The 18,521-nt window shown below is 47.2% G+C and overlaps 1 protein-coding gene across 1 annotated transcript; it reads left to right on the forward strand.

The window, feature by feature from the left end:
* The first annotated feature begins 222 nt into the window (after nucleotides 1–222).
* Nucleotides 223–16,824, forward strand: LOC135520684 (regulation of nuclear pre-mRNA domain-containing protein 2-like). Its single transcript, XM_064946416.1, is given in 11 exon segments — nucleotides 223–438; nucleotides 8,219–8,348; nucleotides 8,554–8,711; nucleotides 8,836–8,888; nucleotides 9,370–9,496; nucleotides 10,335–10,510; nucleotides 10,616–10,919; nucleotides 10,996–11,274; nucleotides 11,401–11,580; nucleotides 11,850–13,874; nucleotides 13,877–16,824. Coding segments are annotated over 11 exon segments (3,651 nt in total). The 5' UTR covers nucleotides 223–251; the 3' UTR covers nucleotides 13,909–16,824.
* Nucleotides 16,825–18,521: the final 1,697 nt, after the last annotated feature.

An 18,521-nucleotide genomic window follows, 5' to 3' on the forward strand; every position in this document is an offset into this window, starting at 1 on the left:
TGAGAGATGACATTTTATAATGCTTGCGATTGGATGCAACCAACTTTAAACATACAGGCAGGCCCCTTTCGGGTTGTAAATATTGGTCAAACTGTTGGAGTTGCCTGCCCCTCCAACTGTTATTAGGTCAGTTTTCAGAATTTGACCCTGGATCTGTAGGGGGCGTGTCTCCTCTCGCCTGTCTCACACTTTTGCTACCTTCATGACTCATTGCGGTGTCCATGCCTGCAGTACCAGAGAGGACTGGAAAAATGGCGGCGGGTTCTGGAGCAGTTAGCGGCCATGGTGGCCGCGGCGCTTTGGAGGCCACCCTGGACCGCAGATTCCAAGGAGTATCCAACACTATGGAGTCTATACAGGGACTGTCGACCTGGTGCATTGAAAATAAAAAGTATCACAGCCTTATCGTTCGGTACTGGATGAAGTGGCTCAAGAAATGTGAGTAGCTAACGTTAGCTTGTCATTCGTTAGCTAACTTCCTTGCTACTATACACACGTTAGCTAATCAATTATGTTCCTAATGTGTTACCGAAAAATGTTGACTCCATGAAGTTCATGCATAGCTAACATAAGATGTGTACTTATAGTTAGCTGCCTTGCAAGCTAATGTAACTAACTAGTTATAGTAAGGTAGTTCGTGCCTACCAGTAGCTGCAATTCAACATATCGTTATGTATATTAACGTTAGCTAGCGACGTGTGATCAATTTAGTTTGCTCGAACCTGACCTGTCTGCACATATGGTTCGACATAGCGCGTGCGATGCGAACAAAACAGGCGCAATGTATTTGCAGAACTGCAGAGGATAGAGGAGCCAGGTAATTAGCTAGCTAGCCAAACTCAAATTTGTTTGAACTCGAGTTAAAATGGGTAGTGTTGACAGAGCACAGGTGATACATGTCGCTGGGTAAGCAAGTGGGCTGAAAAACCGGCCTTTAGGAAGAAATCTGGGTTAGGCCCAGGGTCGATTGCATGGTTGTTTTAACGGGATGGCAAAGAGGGGGGCAACACCAGTCGTGTGGCCATGGGAAATTAGCAAATTGTATAACAAAACGCGTTAAATTGGCTTAAAATACGACGCATTGTATTGCATAACTGTGTCAGACCCGCCGGCAAACGGGTGGCTCGCTGGGTTAGTTTAATACATAATATCGACAAAAGCATTCAAGAGAGGAACAAAGTACGTGTTGTTTTTTTTTGTGAGGGGGGGGGGGCACATTTTCCTCATGATTCGTCAACTCGCACACAGTTGCTGTCCTGCACATCGTATCACTGCATGTTCTGTGTGTGTCTTGACCAATCAGATTAGGGAGATCACAGGCCGGGCACAAGGCGCAAAGCGCTCAGCACTTTCCTGCATAGGTCTATTTATTTAGTAAATGTGATAGCACATCAGCCCCGACAGACACAAGCAAAAACTCTTAACATGGGTGTTGCAGCATCCTACACCTAAACATTAGCGATCTGGTATGTGAAAACGAGACGATTTCTCACCCTGATAATCTGTGGGCTACTAACAACACACAGCCTACTATGCGCCCTATCCCCCTGGCCAGGGTAAACTAAGCTGTAACGTTATGTATTTATGGCCCATTTGTTTGCATTAGGAGAACATGTGATCAAGTTGGATTTGTATTCATACTTGGGCTGGCTAGGCTACCTAGACTTTTTCAATCCAAAGTGATTAACTGGAAATAATTAGTCAACACAATAGTGATTACATAAGAGTTCGTTTTTTATTACCATCTACAGTTGCATAGGTCTACATGATACAAACCTGTATAAAGCAACCTCAGCCCGGAGTTCTATTGTCCATTCATAGTGGTCTCCGTCTGTGTTTTAAAACAAGTAAAAGGTTGCTGCAGTCTGACAGGGTTTTCATCCTCCCCAGGGCCAGGAGTTGTCTGACCTGATTAGAAAAACTGGTCCCAGTAATGTCAATATAAAACCTTTTTACAACTGATGAATCACTGTCATAAGGTCTGGTGTTTTACCTGGTTAGGTTCAGACCAGGAAGAACTCCAGGCCCAGTGGAAAAGATGTGCCCTACCACTCTGAGACTTGTTGCCACTGCTGTTTCAACTGTTAATTTGTATCTGCCCAAATGTATTAAAATAAATACATTTGAAGTGATCCGTATTCAAGTTAGATACTACCACAATGTCCAGTGGTAACTCCCCCATCCAAGACATTTTTTTAAAGTTTAAGATGTATGTTTCAATACAATTTAAAAGCACTAAAATGCTATTTGAGGAATGGCAAAAATAACTCCAGCCATTATCACTTTGGCTGCTATAGCTTTATTCACCTCAGTCAATAAGGGACATGCATAACTTTCTAGAACAAACACATGCCATAGTCTACAGCAATAAACAGCTACACTGGCTATACACTGGGAAACTAGTTTAGTTTGCTGTCAAGTCAAACAGCAGTTACCTAGCAATTTTCCACCTCTGCACTGCTTTCATCAACTCAACTGAGAGAAGTCATGCTGGGCTCTCTGTCATCCCAAAAAAGCCAGCCAGCCAATCAAACAGCCTTCCCACCAGAACAAACCCACAGTTCTAATTCCAATCTGAGCCAGATTGACAGCGCTCTGACCCAATGAGAATGGCGGGACACTAAGGGTGGCCAATCAATCACAATGCCCCTGGGTAGGCCTAGCTAAGATTTTAACTCCAGTGTTTGGCATAGCTGTCTATATTTGCTAAAGTAGGCCTAGACCTAAACTTTGACTGTCATTCATTGTGTTTTTGAGGGGTTATTTAATGAAGTGCGTGGTGTGATATGGATATGTCATGGAAATAGATATGCCAGTGTTTTGTTGTTTATGGAAACGGATGTTGCCCACATTCTTTGCCTCTAGCTATAAAAGTTTAGCTGGTTTTCAATGCTTTCATTGCCCTGAGCAGTTTTTGCTAATTAAAAATGAATTGCACTGCAGTAGACTAAACATTTGCACGGCTGCATGTGTTCCCATCTCTCTCTGTCCCTGTCATTGGCTCAACCACATGTATATCTGTTGTCTATGGTGCTGTGCTTTATGTATGATGTCCTCAAACATTCAAACTAGCTTTTGAACTCAGTCAACCAAAGATAAAGTTGGTGAGTTGTAGGCTTCGTTGTCCAGGTGAAACTTTCAACTCAAATGTTTTCATTTTCACGGAATGTTGGATGGCCGTGTTAACGGTTCCTTTCCTAGGGTTGTGTTGTAATGCAGTGTTTCCGCTGCACTATGCAGTGTTTCCACGGCAAGATCATTGCCGTCACACCCCAAAAATATGAAAAAAATATGAAATATTTCTATCGAGGCACACTTTAATGCTAGAACAGTCCAGTCAACATTTATTTTTTCCCTGCAAACAAAATGTAATGACTAGACAAATCCGATAACTGCATAGTAGAATAGTTAATCTATTTCCCTCTTGAGATTCATTCATGTTATGAGTGCTATAGGGAGGGAAACCTGCATTCTGACAAATGGATGCACAACAATTCTTGCGATCGCAGGGAAAAGCGGTTTTAATGGCCTTAGTTAAAAAGAGGGCGTTGTCAGCTTTCCATTCCTACTTTATTTATTTCTTAACTCCTGAATATGTGCGAACTGCACCACAGAGCTTTTAGCAGCATCATGGTTCAGCACATTATCACGGTCATTTGCTGTGAGTGTATAGGGGAGAGTGGGGCTAAATGTAACAGTCCATTGTAAGGTACCTTGGGGTGAAACACCACCCTTCCTCGCTTGTTTTTGGGGAGTGACAAAACAAAATGTGCTGAAACAGATGCCATTTTTAGTTGAGGAAGAGCAGTGGCAACAAGGGAAAGTGTGGGGGGTGTGACATGAAGTGGTTTCGGTGAGAAGTAGAGGCAGGGGGTGTGCGTTACCCCGGGTGGCGGCATACCCTAAGTTACCTTAACCGGTAGGCAGGGCTACATTATATTCACTATTTATGCACGTTTTTTGAGACATACATTTCACTAATGCTACCTAGTTGCTAACTAGTTAAAAGATTACATTTTGGATGTAGCTAATGATTAGCCCAATAGGGTAAATGCAGATAAGCAACCCTATGCTTCAGCCTATTTATTTATAGCCACTATGCTGCATCCATTGGGCTACAGGTGATAATGCTTAATGCTAATTGCATACCTGATAATATGGACCATGCATACGCTATATGCATGGTCAAATAGTTAAAATAATAGTTAATCATTTTAACATATGTTATTGGGTCTCCCCCCAATGCAAAGAAATATTCCAGAGAAAATACTGTTGTGATGTGTTGCATGACCAACTGGAAATAACTAACTGTTGGTTAATCTAGGTCACGTGTTTCTGCTATGAGATTGAGAAAACACATAAGTGTATATTGTTTACAGCAGTAGGGGCCTATGTGATGTTCTGTTTCTGAACACATACCTTTTTTCCACTTGCAAAATTAATCCTACTGTACCTGAGCTGGTGCAGGTAGTGGTACAGATTTTACCACTACAACTTGAGTTCATCGCGGTTTGGTTTGGAAGGCAGCGTGCTAATTAGGTACCCAAAATATCTGGTCCTGGCTGGCTTGTACTAGGTCAGGGAGTTCTGTGTTGGGTCAGGAGGAGCCCATTTCTGCAAATGGGCTGTCTCTCTTAGAGGTACGCTAAGCCTAATGCTTTTGTAATGCCAGTTGACATGCATCATTTGCCCATGATTGCTATCTGATGGTTCACGTGGCATCGCAGTCTGCCTGGCCAAATTGCCAGGTACCTCATAATACCATATTATCGCCATACTTTGGCGTCAATACTATGCGCATTGTGATTTTGATACAAAGATTTTATTGCGATTTGAAGTTCCAAAGATATTGCTCACCATATGTCCGCTGCAGAGGCGCTAGAGGACCATGAGAACGTTTGGATCAGTCATGGAAATAAGTGCTGAAAACAATTGGTTCCCTATTTAAAATGATTGAGAACAAGCTATGGAAAAGTTTTGTTGCAGGTGCAGCCAACTAGCCCAAAATAATATTGCCACATTGTCAAAACGGTAAGAAATATAATAAAAAATAATTTCCTGATATGTAACTATAAATATCCCCCCCATCACTATGGCTTTGGAGGTTGAAACTTTAAACCCCCAGACGTGGCCCTGAGTGTGACTGTGTTCGTTGGTCTGTGTCCACCTAGACTACGGTGTCGGCTGTAGTAGAACAGTGATGCCCAGTCACACTCCTGTGTGTGCAACAGGTGTTCCATCCAATACTATGCGCGGCTCAGTCGGTAGAGCATGGCGCTTGCAATGCCAAGCGTCGTGGGTTCGATTCCCGCTGGGGCCACCCATATGTAAAAAAGTAGTGGCCCCAGCCGACTTGTAAGTCGCTTTGGACAAAAGCGTCTGCTAAATGGGATATATTATCCAAGGCCCCACATTTACACCCAATCACATGTCCTAGTCCATAATCATTCTGCAATATTCTCAACTGAAGATTTGCAATATAGCTTAGCCCAGGGAAGGAAGCTGGGACCATGTTGCCATTGAAAGCGATTGTTTATTTGATATTTTGAACTGTTTCCCCTTCCCCACCACTCAGACTTAGTTAGGCCTAGACTTAGTTAGGCCTAGACTTAGTTAGGCCTAGACTTAGTTAGGCCTAGACTTAGTTAGGCCTACACTTCAGCAAGTTCTGTTTTTTGACTCCAGGATCTTTTCGAAGAAGAGTTGTTTCATGTAATGAACTTAGGATATGAATTAGAACTCATTGTTACATTCATTGGATATCTTGGGGCTCGATTCAATCCACAGTGCTAGGCAAGTCGGTTAACACCTTATTTACAATGACTGCCTACCCCGGCCAAACCCGGACCACGCTGGGCCAATTGTGTGCTGCCCTATGGGACTCCCAATCACGGCCGGATGTGATACAGCCTGGATTCGAACCAGGGACTGTAGTGACGCCTCTTGCACTGAGATGCAGTACCTTAGACTGCTGCGCCCCTCAGGAGCCCACGATGTTTGGTTTGCGTACTGTAGACAGCATAGAGCTGGTTGTTTACTGTTCTGTGCCTAGTCTTCATCTCTTCCTCACCTGGTTGAATACTTTCCAACTCGTCCTCCCTGAATGCATCTTCCCATGGGGAGTCAGGGGGGACGTTTCTCGCTCCTTTGACTTGACAACTGTTCCAACTCATCCTCCCTGAATGCATCTTCCCATGGGGAGTCAGGGGGGACGTTTCTCTCTCCTTTGACTTGACAACTGTTCCAACTCATCCTCCCTGAATGCATCTTCCCATGGGGAGTCAGGGGGGACGTTTCTCTCTCCTTTGACTTGACAACTGTTCCAACTCATCCTCCCTGAATGCATCTTCCCATGGGGAGTCAGGGGGGACGTTTCTCTCTCCTTTGACTTGACAACTGTTCCAACTCATCCTCCCTGAATGCATCTTCCCATGGGGAGTCAGGGGGGACGTTTCTCTCTCCTTTGACTTGACAACTGTTCCAACTCATCCTCCCTGAATGCATCTTCCCATGGGGAGTCAGGGGGGACGTTTCTCTCTCCTTTGACTTGACAACTGTTCCAACTCATCCTCCCTGAATGCATCTTCCCATGGGGAATCAGGGGGGACATTTCTCTCTCCTTTGACTTGACAACTGTTCCAACTCGTCCTCCCTGAATGCATCTTCCCATGGGGAGTCAGGGGGGACATTTCTCTCTCCTTTGACTTGACAACTGTTCCAACTCGTCCTCCCTGAATGCATCTTCCCATGGGGAGTCAGGGGGGACGTTTCTCTCTCCTTTGACTTGACAACTGTTCCAAACTTGGACTCAACTGAGATGTATGAAAGGCTTCTGTATTGTTATTTTATGTTACAAAGTGGTAATGCATCTGTTTATTTTGTTACCATTTACTAAGATATACCCTACTTAGTTGGTTTACACTAGTCATCACAGCTGTCCTGCACAAGATGCTGAGGCTCTAGGGCGTAGGCTAATATCACTTTCAGTTTATCAACTGGCTTCAATGACCCTAATTGATATTGTGGGACTCGTACATACCGTTTCTAGTCTTGTCTGCTTCAGAACCTGATCTGTGTTTGATTTGTCTGTTTTCCCTACTCCATCAGCTGTCACTTTGAAATACCTTAACTCTGGGTGTGCAGGCTTTTGAATGTATGGTGTTCTCCAGTTTTGAGTCATTTACATTTTTTTAATTGCGTGAATGTCATGAACGTTGTCTTGTCAGAGTGTGACAACGCTGTCTGCTGAAAACAATGTGCCATGAATGAATCGGTGGCGGTGCTGAACATTATTATTGACATTGTGACTACCGTGTTGCATGCTGCATCTTTGAACATGTTCAACTGGATCTTCATATATTCAGGGAGGGAGACGTTAGAGCCTTTATATTTCTGTTCAAGCTGTGTGTTTCCCCCAACAACCAGGGTTCATTTATGTTGCACTCCATTTACCTGCATGACAAGCCTATTTGGTTTCCATGTCTTAGCCTTGCCTGTAACACAGGGCTTCAGTTGGAGAAGTTGTCAGTTGAAAAAAGTGTGCGCTGCAGTAATGATGTTTTGTCTGTGCGTTAATTATGCATTAGATATCATGACAAGCTGATGTTCACTTTTCTGACTGTCACTTAGTTAAAGCACTTCATTGTTTATAATTTCAGTGAAGTTTCCCATCAACACTGGTTGGTTTTGCTATATTTCCAGAATTGATTAGCAAATGCATGCATGAGCTAATAGGTCTTCCACAGGGCAGTCTAGGTTTAGGCTGGTCATCCACTGGGCGGTCTAGGTTCAGGCTGGTCATCCACTGGGCGGTCTAGGTTTAGGCTGGTCATCCACTGGGCGGTCTAGGTTTAGGCTGGTCATCCACTGGGCGGTCTAGGTTTAGGCTGGTCATCCACTGGGCGGTCTAGGTTTAGGCTGGTCATCCACTGGGCGGTCTAGGTTTAGGCTGGTCATCCACTGGGCGGTCTAGGTTTAGGCTGGTCATCCACTGGGCGGTCTAGGCTGGTCATCCACTGGGCGGTCTAGGTTTAGGCTGGTCATCCACTGGCCGGTCTAGGTTTAGGCTGGTCATCCACTGGGCGAGGGTGGTCTACGCTCAGGCTGGTCAAGGTTTTTGATGTGGTTAAACATCAAGCTTCTGAGAACCCACTAACCCTCTTCCTCCTCCACCTATTCTTCTTCTTCCCTGTCTTCCTCTCCTCCTTCTCTCCATCAGCGGACACCAACCACCGCCTGAATCTGTTCTATCTCGCCAATGATGTAATACAGAACTGCAAGAGGAAGAACGCCATCGTCTACCGCTCAGCCTTCGCTGAGGTGCTCCCCAACGCTGCACTAATGGTCAAGTGAGTGAACTGCTCTGGATTATATGAATATTGTGAGGCACATCCTAACTTCCATTTGAGGCACGTTTTAATTGTCAATGGGGAGACTAAGTAAACAATTTAGGTGGAAGTTAGGATTAGCCCTTGATTAAATTGACCACCAATCTCTTGCTGACTGAATCTGTGCCCTTCTAACCTCTTGCCCTTTGACCTGTTGTCTTGCCAGAGACCCGAAGGTGCGTAAGTCAGTGGAGCGGATCTTCACTATATGGGAGGAGAGAAACGTCTATCCTGAGGAAGTCATCACTCAGCTCAAAGCCAACCTGGCCAAGAAGGAGAGAGAGAGGGAGAAAGAGAAGGCTAAAGAGATGCCTCCTCCGCCAGGTCAGTCTCCTATGCACCTATTTCCTTCTCTCCTCACCATCTTTTGCTGTCTCTCTATTTCTGTAACCTCTGAGTCTGTATGAGTCAACAGGTCAGTGTGTTGTGTTGTGGTTTTGTCCTGTAGCCCCAGTCAACCCCAAAGCTGCCCTGAAGTCCAAGATTGTGGCTGATTTCATAGTAAGTGTATTTTTTTCTGTCCTCTGCTAAATTGCTTTGACCCTTTTTAAAGGGGTAATCTGCAGTTACTACATACATTTTTGGTTTTGATAAATTAATGATTTGTACCCATTGATTCTTGAAGAATTTAACTATTATAAATTCCTCATGAGCTGAGTTCAACTGTCATACCATATCAGAACCCCAAATATAAGCTTGTTTTACTCCAATGTTTGTAAACAACAAATGTAAACGTACACTATATAGCCTCCAAACATGGTTAAAACGATAATGTTGATATCATGGATGGTCAGTCCTTGTATCCATAGCTCTGTCTATGAATTTGAGTGGTTACTTTTCTTCAGCCCTGTCCCTCAGCGAAACAGTGGCGGGGATGATGCTTTGTTTCAACTGATGATTGGCCCTTGATGGAGCTGCACACAATAATAGTCTTTCCCTCCTTCCCCACGCCCTCCCTCTTTCCTTCCCCCTCTCTCTCCAGCCCCAGTCGTTCATCGAGCAGCTTGCGGGCTTCAAACGGGTGGTGGAGGAGGAGGAGCTGAGGGAGACCCAGCTGACAGCTCTCAGAGTGGACGTCTGCAGCACGGAGGCCCTCAAGAGACTCAAAGGTCAGTGGTCATAACAGGGTTAAGGCCAGGGTTCATGCCTAGGGCTGTTAAGGTGACCGTGTTACCGCCACACCGGCAGTCATGACTGCAGTCAAATTCCACGTGACCGTTGAAATCACAGTAACTAGGCGTCTCCAAAACTGCGCTTTGATGTCCCCTATAGTCAGTAGTAGCCTACCAAACTTGCTAATGGCCTGGTACTCAGCGCTCTATTGACCCTCAAATCACTCAATGATGAAGTTTGAGGGGAATAGGATCACCTGTTGTGTAGAGCGAGTCAGCTCATAGCTGGTTGATGCATAGAATAAAGTTCCTATAAGCCCATGTTGCACAACATTTCTATAGGCTATGCTATTCAAGTGCGTGAGAAACAGAGTTTTGATGGCCTCTAATAAAAAGAGGAGAATCCCATCTTTTTATAGTCTAGGCCTCCTATATTTATTTCTCAACTTTCCCAATATTAAGCACATTGTAAAGCATAGCAATCAGAGTAGCCCTCCTGACTGGTGCGGCGGTCTAAGACACTGATCAGTGATAGAGGCATCACTACAGATCCGGGTTCGATCCCGGGTCGTGTCGTAGCCCGGCTGCGACCGAGAGACCCATGAGGCGGTGCACAATTGGCCCAGCGTCGTCTGGGTTGGGGGAGGGTTTGGCCGGCTGGGATATCCTTGTCCCATCGCGCCCTAGCGACTTCTTGTGGCGGCTGGGCACATGCACGCTGACTTCGGTCGCCAGCTTTGCGGTGTTATCTCCGACATATTGGTGCGGCTGGCTTCTATGTCCTCTTGTTTAAATTACTTATTTTACTCTTGTTCTCCGTCCATCTCTACCCCAGACAAGGCCGGAGGGAACAAGTTTGCCAAGGACTTTGAAGAGGGCAGTCAGAAGCTGCAGGAGTTTGTCAGTTTCCTGGAGAACCAGATGCCTGTAGGGCCCCCTCTGCTGGAGGCTCTAGGAAACGCAGACGTCTTCTATGAGATGCAATACAAGGAAGTTAAGATCGTGGCCAGCGTGAGTATCAACCAATCATTCACGCGATCAATCTGATCCTCATCTATCAAATAAATAATCTAATCAAAATCTTATACATCTAATTCTATGGTTCTAATTTTCAAGGCCTACAAAACCTTTGCCAACCGCGTGGTCAACCTCAAACGTAAACTGGATGCCCTCAAGTCCTCTCTTCCCGGTCCCGAGGACTCTCCCATCCCCTCCCCCTCTGAGGACGCTCCCTCACCCACCGGCTCTGACTCCCCCTTCCTGGGGCTGGGAGGAGACCAAGGGGGTAGGCTGGGCTTTGACCCGGACCTGGATGGGAGTGCCATGGACGAGAGGGACATGGGGGTTGTGAGAGAGGGGGACAACAGAGATGTGGAGGACATGGATCTGTCTGAGGAGGACATGGAGACAGCCAACCCAGGTGAGATGGCAGTGGGGAATTCTCAATGAGACTAAACCTTGTCAAAATAAACACATTAACCCCTTGTTTCCATCAGCAGAGAAGCAGTCGTCATCAGCCACCGTTTCCAAGGTGACCAGCTCCAAGACCGCAGCGAAACCCGCCCCTGTCACACTCATTCGAACCTCCACCGAATCCCCTCTCAAAAAGGCAGCCTCGTCTACCCCCACGCCAGTGACCCCCAGCACCCCTACGAGCGCGGGTGTGAGTGGTCCTAGCGGTCCGACCGCTCCTCTGGGAATGAACCTGGCCAATGTGGACCTGGGCAAGATCAGCTCCATACTGAGCAGTATCACATCAGCCATGAAGAACACAGGTGTGTGTCTGTACTTGGCAAGATAAGCAGAGTTAATATATGGATTCTGTGAAACACTGGTACAGAAATGTTATAACATGTTTGCATAAGATTGTTCTCTCTCTCTGTGTGTCTTGTCTCTCTCAGCAGCCAGCCCTGTGTCTCGCCCCTCCCCTGGAACTCCCACCACCCCCTCTGGCCAATCATCTTCCTCCAAAACGCCTGTTGGCCCCACCCCTCCAAGCCCAGCCCTGGCCAGCATCCTGTCCAGAGTGAACGTCACCCCTGAAGGCATCCTCAACGCCCTGTCAAAGACCCAAACACAGAGTGAGACACACATAAGATAGTAAACCAGACAGGCAGATTTATAGACAGACTTTGAGATGGGAAATGCAATGCTTCTGTTGGAATTGTTTTGGGGGGCACTTTTTATGTTGAGTAACTTGTGTATCTGCTGGTGTAATTATCTCCACCCATCCCACTTTCTCTCTCTCTCTCTCTCTCTCTCTCTCTCTCTCTCTCTCTCTCTCTCTCTCTCTCTCTCTCTCTCTCCCCCATGTCTTTGTCTCTCTCCATCTTCTCTTCTCTCTCCTCAGGTCTGTCCTCCCTGCTGAGGTCTGGTAGCTCCTCCTCCTCTGCCCCCTCCTCCCATGCCTCCCCAGACTCCTCAGCAGCCAAGGGCCCCCCCACACCCACCACTCCTAGCAACACCAAACCCCCCCTGACCAACAGTCTCAAACGAGACACACCTGAGAGGAGCAGAGGAGCTAGGGATTGGGAGAAAAACCGAGAGGCCTCCCCTCCTCCTCCTCCTCCTCCTCCCTCTCTCCCTAGCCACTCTGTCTCTCCTCCCAGCCTAGAGTCAAAGATCAACCGTTTCCTCCAGGGGAACCCAGGGTTCAGTCTGGGCCTGGGGGATGGGAGCCCTCTGCTGGGGGGAGACGGGGTAGACGGGACCCCCGTCAGGGATGAGAGCGGGGGCACCCCCACCCAGGACGAAATCATGGACACACCAGGGGGTGTCTCCTCCGACCCCCTTGGCCTCAACAGTGACCCCAAGAGCTTAGGCTCATCCATAGGTCATGATCTTTCACCCACGGCCTACCGCAGTGACCCTTGGGACGCCGTCATCACCCCAACAGGAAGCAGCAACGACGTGGACTTCCTCTCTTCCTCTTCTCGTTTCCAAGGCTACGGAGCGGGGAAGAAGACCGCCAAGCTGAAGGAGGAAGATTCGAGGAGGAAGATTAGCTCTTCATCACTGGGAAGCAGCAAGGTGAAGAAGGATGGACAGAACAGTCACGGGAAGAGTCACGGGAACAACAGATCAGTCGAAGGAGAGAGGAGAGCGTCCATAGGTTCTCGCAAGACCAGCAGCGGGTCAGAGGAGGGAGGAATGAGTGGAACGAGGGATGAAAAGGGAAAGAGGGGAGGAGAGGATGGTGGGGGCTCATCTGACGGGGAGGGGGGGCAGTACCACCGTATCGAGACGCTGGTGTCACCTTGCACAGAGGGAGCACCTTTCCAATCACTGGGGGGCTTCTCAAACCGCCAGCCAACCGGAGAGCGCATCCAGACGGTGGAAAGTATCCGCGTGATTGGACAAGGGCTGCGTCGCGGGGGTGGAGAAGGGGGGAGGCCAGGCGGAGGGATGTGGTACGATGAGGAAGGGTACCTGGATACCCAGCCCCCCTCACCTTCCCCTCAGGGCGGCTCTGACGACATGACTTCACCCCCCATGCCTCCCCCGACCTCACACCACCACCTTCCTCCTCATCCTCATTCTAATCACCCTCCCCACCCTCATCCGCACGGCCCCCCACCCCAGTTTCAGATGCCCCCCTACCATGGGGAGAACCCCCAGGGTCCCCACCCCTCACACCTCCACCATCATCCCCCCCCTCCCTTCTTCAACTCCCCTCCTCCACCCATCCCACGCCCTCCACCCCCTCCCATGCCCCAGCTCCCTCCACCTCCGCGCAACTTCCTCCCCCCCTCGGCAGTCATGGTAGGCGGGGTTCTAGTCCCCATTGACCGCCAACTGCCCCTCCCTCCCCAGGTCCGCCCAGATGGAGGAGACCGAGGGGGGATGGGAGGGGGACCCAGGGGGGGTAAAGGTGGTCCCACTCCCCTCATGTCCTCTCTGTTAGGGGAGCCCCCTAAGATGCCTCGTCCCGGCACAGTCAAAGAGCATTACACTCCCCGCCACGCACCCCCTCTCCACCGCCCCGGCACCCCCGGTGCCCCGCCTCCCTTATTGGGCCGTGTCAAGGATGGCATCAACCTCCCTCCTCCACCCCCCTCCTCCTCCACCCCTCCCTCTCCCTCAGGCGACCCCCTGCTTCCTCGCCCCCAAGCTCCTCCGCTCCAGCACCCTCCCGCTAGCGCACCTGCCCAGCCCCGACACCCCAACCCCAACCATCCACACCGTCCCTCGCCATCCCTCCTGCGCCTATCCTCCCCCAACCCCCGCCCCTCCATCAACTCCACCCCCCAGAGACCTCTACTCCACCCTCGCGGCCCCCCTGTCCACCCGCACCTAAACCGAGAGCCACCCATGTTCCGCGGGGGCAAGCGTCCTGGCCCTCCATTCGGCGGGGGCCGAGGAGGTCCCTTCTACCCCCCAAGAGACCTTTCTTACCCCCACGCTATTGAAATGTTAACCATGACAAGCTGAATGAAAAGCAACCCACACACCTAGCTACCCAACACGGGGAGAAGATGTGTAGAACCCTTATGGTATGAGCCCAGTCTGTCCTCACTATGTTAATCCTAGTGGAGTCATTTGTTTTATTACATTTAGCTGATCGCACCTTGACACAAACTAGCACGTCACCTCACCACAATACAGTACCAGCTTAGCAATTATGTGTTATGGATGAAATAGGTAACCAAACCAAATCTGCCTCCCCCTCCCCTCCTCCAATCCCCAGGAGCAACAATGTTCTCTGCTTCCCCTCACTAAAGCAGTGAGGGAGTAATGGAGGTGTGAACTAGAAGGAAGACGACAAGCACAGATCAAATAGAAACAGAAACAGGTGGTTATTCTATTTCACTAAAATTCTACTTACCTCCGGTATTGTGTGAATAAGCTGATATAAACACTTTCAGAGAGAGAGAGGGATAGATGGGATGGGCTGGAGGGATGGATGGGATGGGCTGGAGGGATGGATGGGATGGGCTGGAGGGATGGATGGGATGGGCTCGAGGGATGGATGGGATGGGCTCGAGGGATGGATGGGATGGGCTCGAGGGATGGATGGGATGGATGGGCTCGAGGGATGGATGGGATGGATGGGCTCGAGGGATGGATGGGATGGATGGGCTCGAGGGATGGATGGGATGGATGGGCTCGAGGGATGGATGGGCTCGAGGGATGGATGGGCTCGAGGGATGGATGGGCTCGAGGGATGGATGGGATGGGCTCGAGGGATGGATGGGATGGGCTCGAGGGATGGATGGGATGGGCTCGAGGGATGGATGGGATGGGCTCGAGGGAGGGATGGGCTCGAGGGAGGGATGGGCTCGGCTCGAGGGATGGGCTCGAGGATTGGATGGGATGGGCTCGAGGGATGGGATAGATGGGAGGGGCTGGAGGGATGGTATGGATAGATGGGAGGGGGTTTGATTGAGGAACAACGTTGCTCCCTTAGAGTGTCCTAAATACAACCATTTTTCTCAATAGGATTTGGTTATCCAAATGAGTGCTGACTTTATGATCAGTGCTGTTGTGGAGTTTCTCCACCATAACCCCAACGTGCTCCCAGTGCATCGTATTGCAAATAATAACCTTGTTTCTCTCCTAGAGGTTTTCATGCTTAAGTCTCTCTTCCCTCTGTATATTTCTTAGCTTTTAAATGTATAGACTGAATGAGTTGGCTGTGTTGCGACTATTAAACCTCGGTTGTTTGTGTGAAGAGCAGAGTCATCGCTATTTGCTAACTTGTGATTGACGCCATTGTGAAGAAGCCTTAGCTGTAGTTACACCGAGGCAGCGATGTTTGTGCTTCTCATTGCTCTAACAAAACACCAATCTGTCCATCTCCATTTCTCCAATCTGAGGGGGGGAGGAGAGTGAAGAATCGTCGAGTGTAAAGACGCATTTAACAGATAATAATGAGTTGCGGAGACTCAGTAGTTGAGGCGGGTGCTTTAGAAGTTTGAACTATGAACCCGCTGTCTCTCTACTAGGCCATCGCTACCTGTATTGTCTTTAATAAAATCCAGTTTCAACCCAACCAAGGGGAGGGTACTACTTTCTTTGATAGTCACTGTCATGGATACCGGTAAGACCAGTCTCAGCAGTTGTCATGGATACCGGTAAGACCAGTCGCAGCAGTTGTCATGGTGCTGCTGTATGATAGATGTTATTTTGGTCTACTTATTCAAAGCTGAATTGAAATGCTGAAACATTACTTATAACAGCACAAACAATGTCATTTTTTCCCCCAACTGCTCATTTGTTCTGAGTTGTTTTGGATTTCTTGCTGTGATTTTTGTTGTGGCTGTAACCTCATGTCAGATGTAAAATATCTATACTTGCCTATGCATGTGCAGTGCACTGTCTCTGTCCAGTCCAGAAGTCCTTTTTGTTTGTTACTTTTGACCTGTTCCCTTCGCTACCTTTCCTAGATTTAGTCTCTTCTTTCCTCCTTTCCTTCCTCTGACGCTGTACATTTACAACTGTAGAATACCAAGTAACACCAATGAAGAAGTGATGAGTGAATTATCTGCAAACATTCATTACTCATTAAGATAATGGACACCTATGTAAATGCTCCTCTGAATTTCCCATCAGTGTTAGTTTATCAGTTTATAGTGTTCTGCTATACATTTCTGAATGGAAGCGATGCTGTTCTGAATCAATGGTACAGAGCAGCTACTACTCTCACTCTGACTGTATGTATGATGTGATGCTTCTCTCTGTCACTGCTGATAATGACCAGATTAACGCAGGCAAGTTGGTTTGTGCACGTTTCCCTGCTGTACATTAGACTAATGACTTCCCTTCTAACTCGTACCTCAGTTAGACAGCGAGACACCAGGATGGATTCAGAGATGTAATCATTTTCTTGGAACAGTTTGTTTAAATAATATTGTCATTCAATGTACTCTTGAGTTTGAAATATGTTTGTTTTGAATAACTTTTGAGTGAAAATGCTTAAGATTTGAGGAATCTAATGGTGTGTGTGTGTGTATAGTATGCATTAACTATGTAATGATTCAGTCATGAAGGGGTGGTTGTGTTATGTTCTCTGTGTTTAGATGCATTGCTATTCTTTTTATGATCATCAATGATGTTCTATCATTAATCTTTTGAGTGTCCAATCCTTTCCGATGCTACTGCTCTCCTCTCTCTACCACTGAGCCGTCCTGTAGTTCAGGGATTTACTATGTTTACCTATGACTGTCACAATTTAGACATACAGCCAGGCATTTACTTCATATGAAGACTTTACAGTTTAAACCACACTCCATGGAGTCCTACTGCATGTGTTTTTGTTTTAAAGACAGCCTCTGCATTTATGAATATTAAATTCATAATCAACCACTTGGCCTGACCTTTTAGGCACTTGTCGATCTGGGAGGATTACATAGGTGTAAGCCAATCAGCAGCAAGGTGCAGCTATTACCGTATTGCACCTATCCAATCCTTTCATATACGTGAAGTGCGTAGTAGAGACTAGGGGTTGATTTGGTGACGGGAACAGGCCACAGAGCACTGACATGAAGACGGTACTGTACCATATCGGTTAAGACCAGTGGTGGCTGGTGGCACTTCAGATGGGGAGGACGGGCTCATAGTAATGGCTGGAATGGAATAAATTGAGTGGTATCAAACACCTGGTTTTCCATGTGTTTTTATATCATTCCATCGATTTATTATGAGTTATCCTCCCTTCACCAGCCTCCTCTGGTTGAGTGAGGTAGTCACTGCCATGCTATTACACCCATTGTGAGTTTAGTTATATTATTGAGTCTGAAGATCCTAACCCAGAAGTGGGTTACCATTTTTATTGTTTTCTATGCCCACACACACACACACACACACACACACACACACACACACACACACACACACACGTGATTCCATCCAACAGCATCTACCATACCATCTGCATTTAACCTTTTTGATTGACACTGATTTTCTTGGTCCACATGTCTTTGCTGTCACATTCATAGTTCCCCCCCCCCCCCCAAGCCAGTCCACTGCATGTATGACGCACCTTGACGGTCTGGCGTTGAGTCTGTAACCCACCCAATATTCAGTGCAGTCACTTCACAGTACTTTAAATGTATTACCCCTATCCCATTTAATGAAAGGCAGTTGAGATCATATTGTAATATTACCACATCTCAGTAGCTTCCTCTCATCACCTTCATATACTGTTCTGAGAAGACCGGATAGGTGGAAGCAATGTGGGGCGAGTGCTAAAAGTATTTATTTCACCAGTTTCCTTCATTCAGATCAGTGGAGATGAAGGAAAGGATGCAATGAGAGCCATTGAGATGCTCTTCATTCAAACATAAATAGGTTTCACCTTATGAGAGTACACACGTCTCATATCTGTGTGGTGGTGGGGTTCTACGTGTGAGACATTGATGGTGAACAAGTATTTAATTGTGCTTCATAATGGTCCATATTTCAGGTAGTAGCCAATGAGGACATTGCCCCTAGACACTGATCTAATATAATTTTGGAGTTTTACCCCTAATGAGATTTTGGAATCAGTATTTGGGGTAACCTGTGGATTTTAGGGCAATCTGATTCTAGGGCTTTAACTCAATTTGTATTTTTGTGATTCCTTGTGTCCTATCTCCTCACCCTCCTCAAATGTATTTGAGGAGAAGGTCCAAGGTCCCACTAGGGCATTCTACCCAGGGACCTACCTATTTCAGTTTATTTTCAGTGACACTTTCCAGGTGGTCCTAAATCCCCAGTTAATTTACTCTAGCGCCCCCAAGCGTTCTTTCAATATTTTTCTTATACGAGCCAGTCTGCGTCACTTGCAAATCCCCCTTTTCTCTAAAATCATATTGACGTTTGTTAGTACATCAACACCATGTAACTCTTTTGAAGTATATTTTAAGTTATTTACATTTATGTAGAATAAATGAAACCATATTTACGTGTATATCGGTAAAATAAAATGACCAGGTTATGTCTTAACTATTATACACAGATGTCTACAACCAATATGAGCTTTGAACCAATATACCTTATGTGGAAAGAAATAACGAAACCCTATTGATCATATCACCATGCG

Source organism: Oncorhynchus masou, chromosome 29 (genome assembly GCF_036934945.1).
Source record: "Oncorhynchus masou masou isolate Uvic2021 chromosome 29, UVic_Omas_1.1, whole genome shotgun sequence".
Taxonomy (NCBI): Eukaryota; Metazoa; Chordata; class Actinopteri; order Salmoniformes; family Salmonidae; genus Oncorhynchus; species Oncorhynchus masou.